This window comes from Limulus polyphemus, unplaced genomic scaffold (genome assembly GCF_000517525.1).
Source record: "Limulus polyphemus unplaced genomic scaffold, Limulus_polyphemus-2.1.2 Scaffold156, whole genome shotgun sequence".
Lineage (NCBI taxonomy): Eukaryota > Metazoa > Arthropoda > Merostomata > Xiphosura > Limulidae > Limulus > Limulus polyphemus.
Window position 1 is genome coordinate 25,071 of NW_013665766.1, and position 3,986 is coordinate 29,056.

Sequence of the window (3,986 nt, forward strand, 5' to 3'; positions counted from 1 at the left end):
TTTTTTTTTTTTTTTTTTTTCTATTTTCTATTTCAATGCCATGCCCATGAATGTTATGCTATGGCCGCTGTAGGTGGGGCTCTGGAATGGGGGATTTTTATTTTTACTTGGGTTTTGATGTTTGATTACATGGTTGTCTGGTATTTGGGCTCAATAATAAGTGTATGGTGTGTTCAATAACAGGTATACAGTGTTGTTTGGCTATTCCTAAAAAGATTGTGAAGCTATCTGTATTTTTTTTTGGGGGGGGGATTCTATACTGTTGTATAAAATCTATGAATGTATTTTTAATGACTTCGAAGATGGGATTTGGATCGGTTTCAAGTGTGTTTGTTTGTAGATTTACTATGATTGGATTTTTTCTTTTGTTGTACATTTGAACTGTTTGGTTGTTTCTGGATTTGTTTTGTTGACATTAGCCTTGTGACTGTGCTAATTCAATTAACGTTATTTTTCTCGCACATTTCGACACCTCTATATTTAGGTGAAACTAGCCCCTTATTAACATCTGAACATGTAGTATTAGAAATATGATAAAAGCCTCTAAGTTGTTGCTGCTATTTGAAGCTCGGTTATTAACAGTGAGAGTAATATTACAATATTTTAATGATTTATTAAGCTTTCTGTAAACATATATATATACTTATACATGCCGTGAATTATCATGGATAAAGAGTTTAATTCTTAAGTTTGAGATGGCTGTATTTACAATAAACTCAATGTTTGAAAGAATAGGCGGGACTTTTAATTGGAAATTGTTTGATCATTAAAGCTGCTGTTATGTAACGAAAATATCCTGTATACATTACCTGTTTATGCGATATTTTTATATGAATTATATTGCATTGTAATTACCAGTGGACTTTCTTCTCACGAGTTTTTCTGACCACTGGTGGCTCAAAGGTAAATTTAAGGGCTTACAAAGCTAAAAATCTGTGCTAGGTTCCTGCAGTAAGAATAGCGCAGATAACGCAGCGTGAAGCTTTGCATATAACAACAAACAAGCACAATTCTGAGTTTCGTGTTAATTCTTCCAACTAACTGTTTCTTAAGCAAGACCAAAATGTTCGGACTACAGATATGAATTTGGATGATAACTCTTCCCTAAAGGGATGTATATTTCCACCTAAATGATAAAGTAAGTTCTACTCATCTACAGTTGGCCAGCATGGCCAGGTGGTTAGGGAGCTCGACTCGCAATCTGCGCGTCGCAATCCCCGTCCCATCAAACATGCTCGCCCTTTCAACCGTCAGGGCGTTATAACGTGACGGTCAGTCCCACTATTCGTTGGTAAAAGAGTAGCCCAAGAGTTGGCGGTGTGTGGTGATGACTAGCTGCCTTCCCTCTAGTCTTACACTGCTAAATTAGGGACGGCTAGCGCAGATAGCCCTCGTGTAGCTTTGCGCGAAATTCAAAACAAACAAACAAATCATACACAATTATATTTAGATATCAATATGTGTGTCATATAAATGATGTTTAAGTGTTGTAGTTGTTCTTCCTCCTTATCTTTTTACACAAAACATTACTTTAAATAGTATAGGGACTGATTACCTAACGCTAACCGTTTGAATAAAATGTGATACAACAGCGTCTTCCTCTAAAAGTTAATACAATCATTGCACGAAGTAACTCGCCTATGTTACTGCATCCTGCACACATCCATTTTTTTGGTGATTTTGGCTGATTCACTTGGTCCTAATTCACAAACAATGTCAGAAATTCTCGCGTATATTCTATAGGCAGCTGCGTACTTTATAAGTTTATTGGTATAATCACATAATGATGTGCTGCTATATTTTGAAAATTAAACAATCTATCGACTTTATTGGGTTTTAAAATGAGATCAAAATCTACAGTGAAATGTTACACAAAGATTTACATGTTGGTCCGGGGATGTAAGCTAAATATACTATGTGACAGTGCTTATTAATTAGATTTTAATACAACTGAAAACAGAAGCGAGTGGAATAAAACAATTATTGACAGGTAATTTAGGGCAAAAGTTATTTGAATTTGGCCTCGGGAAAACAGAAGCTGGCCACTCTCATTCCTTCGGGCAACAAATAGTCTGTTTGCCTTCGTAACCAGTCAATAATTGTTCATTGAGTTACCGTATGCCTATGTGTTACTGATAGGATAATATAACGCTAGAATTATAAGGATGTACATAAACTTATACAAAATGTATTAGAGTACGAGAATCATAAAAGTCGTTAATTTATGTTTGTTTTTTAGTTTTTTTCACACACTTTATTTCCGTTTTGCCATTTGTTCTATTGGAACTTTTCTTATAATATTGTATTTTAAACTCCTTGCAAAATCCGATCAAGTAAAAACAACAACAAAAAACAGTATAATTCGAAAACAGTAAGTCAAGGGAACATGTATTAACAGCTCTTTATAGATTTTATTTTCTCCAATAAGCTTTGGGTCAATAAACCCACATCTTCGAAACCTGATTATAAAGAAAACTCGCTCTTGAATTGGGCTGGGTGTGATTTATGGTTAGAGTGATAGGCTTTATATCAGAAAGTCTAAAGCTCGAGCTGCAATATACTACTGAACACGCTTTGCATTTTTCTCACGTTACAGTCAGTTCCGTGATTCAGTTCCTTGTAGGTGGCAGGTGCTGCTGAATGGGTGCCTTTCGTCTGGTCAGGAGGTCTTAATTAGGCATTATTATACCTGTCGGGACTCTGGCCTGACCTTTTAGTCCATGTGTCCAATAAGGTGACGTTCAGGATACAAAATAACAAATATTGCTCTTGAAGGAGTGGATTGAATCAAATTCAATATATTTCTAGATGATAGATGTGGTACAGTGTTCAAGATGCTGATCTGTGGAGCTGAAGTTCTGTGGTTCGAGTCCAGTTAACTGAAAAAAATTGCGTTCAGCGCTTAGGGACCGTGGGTTTGTAATAAGAGTAACGGTCAAATATCACTCTTAAATTCGAGTAGCCCAAGAGTTGCTGGTGAGGGGTGCTTACTAGCTGTCTTCTCTCTAGCTTATTAACTCAAAATTATGGACAGCTAGCGCAAATAGTCCTCGTGCAGTTTTGCGCGAAATGCAACTGACAAACAAACAAAGTCCAGATGATAAATTGATACAGTTAAACATGCGATGTTTGGGTATATATTGCTATAGAGTATAATATCATAACATTTGACACGTTTAAGGGGTATTTTAAAAGGTAATCAGATAGTACGCTGTTTTGTTTGTGCAGTTTTAATGAAAATATCTTCCTACAAGTGTTTGTAGTTCTGAGATGCTAATTATATCGTAAATGTACCGGTTGAAAGTCATTTTTAACATCTAGTTTTAACTCCTAGTTTTGTATCTTGGATAAATTTCATTTTGCGTGTTTAACGTTTTATTCGTCCAGATAAAAGTTAGATGTTAGGTGTCTTATAACAACATTTAATAATAGGCATGTATTGGTAATTACAAATCTGCATATGACTATAATAATATAAACATAAAAATAATATTTTTTTATAAAACGCATTTCATTTTGGTCTGTATAATTACAGGATTAATCGTAAGCTAAAATTAAAACGTTTTTTGTTTTTCCACACAGGTTTTTACCCGATCTCAATCCGTGAAGGAATTATCAGGTAATCATACTTAATTATCAGGTAATCATATTTAATTATCAGGTAATCATACTTAATTATCAGGTAATCATACTTAATTATCAGGTAATCATACTTAATTATCAGGTAATCATACTTAATTATCAGGTAATCATACTTAATTATCAGGTAATCATATTCAATTATCAGGTAATCATACTTAATTATCAGGTAATCATATTTAATTATCAGGTAATCATATTTAATTATCAGGTAATCATACTTAATTATCAGGTAATCATACTTAATTATCAGGTAGTCATATTCAATTATCAGGTAATCATACTTAATTATCAGGTAATCATATTTAATTATCAGGTAATCATATTTAATTATCAGGTAATCATAT

The 3,986-nt window shown here is 33.9% G+C and overlaps 1 protein-coding gene across 1 annotated transcript in view; it reads left to right on the top strand.

The window, feature by feature from the left end:
* Nucleotides 1-3,986, top strand: part of LOC106476469 — a gene marked incomplete at its 5' end in the record, with an annotated part of 110,896 nt that overhangs the window by 20,270 nt on the left and 86,640 nt on the right. Inside the window, one exon of the mRNA XM_013937130.2 lies at nucleotides 3,583-3,619. Within this exon, the coding sequence (XP_013792584.2) occupies nucleotides 3,583-3,619 (37 nt within the window). The remainder of the gene's footprint in view (nucleotides 1-3,582; nucleotides 3,620-3,986) is intronic.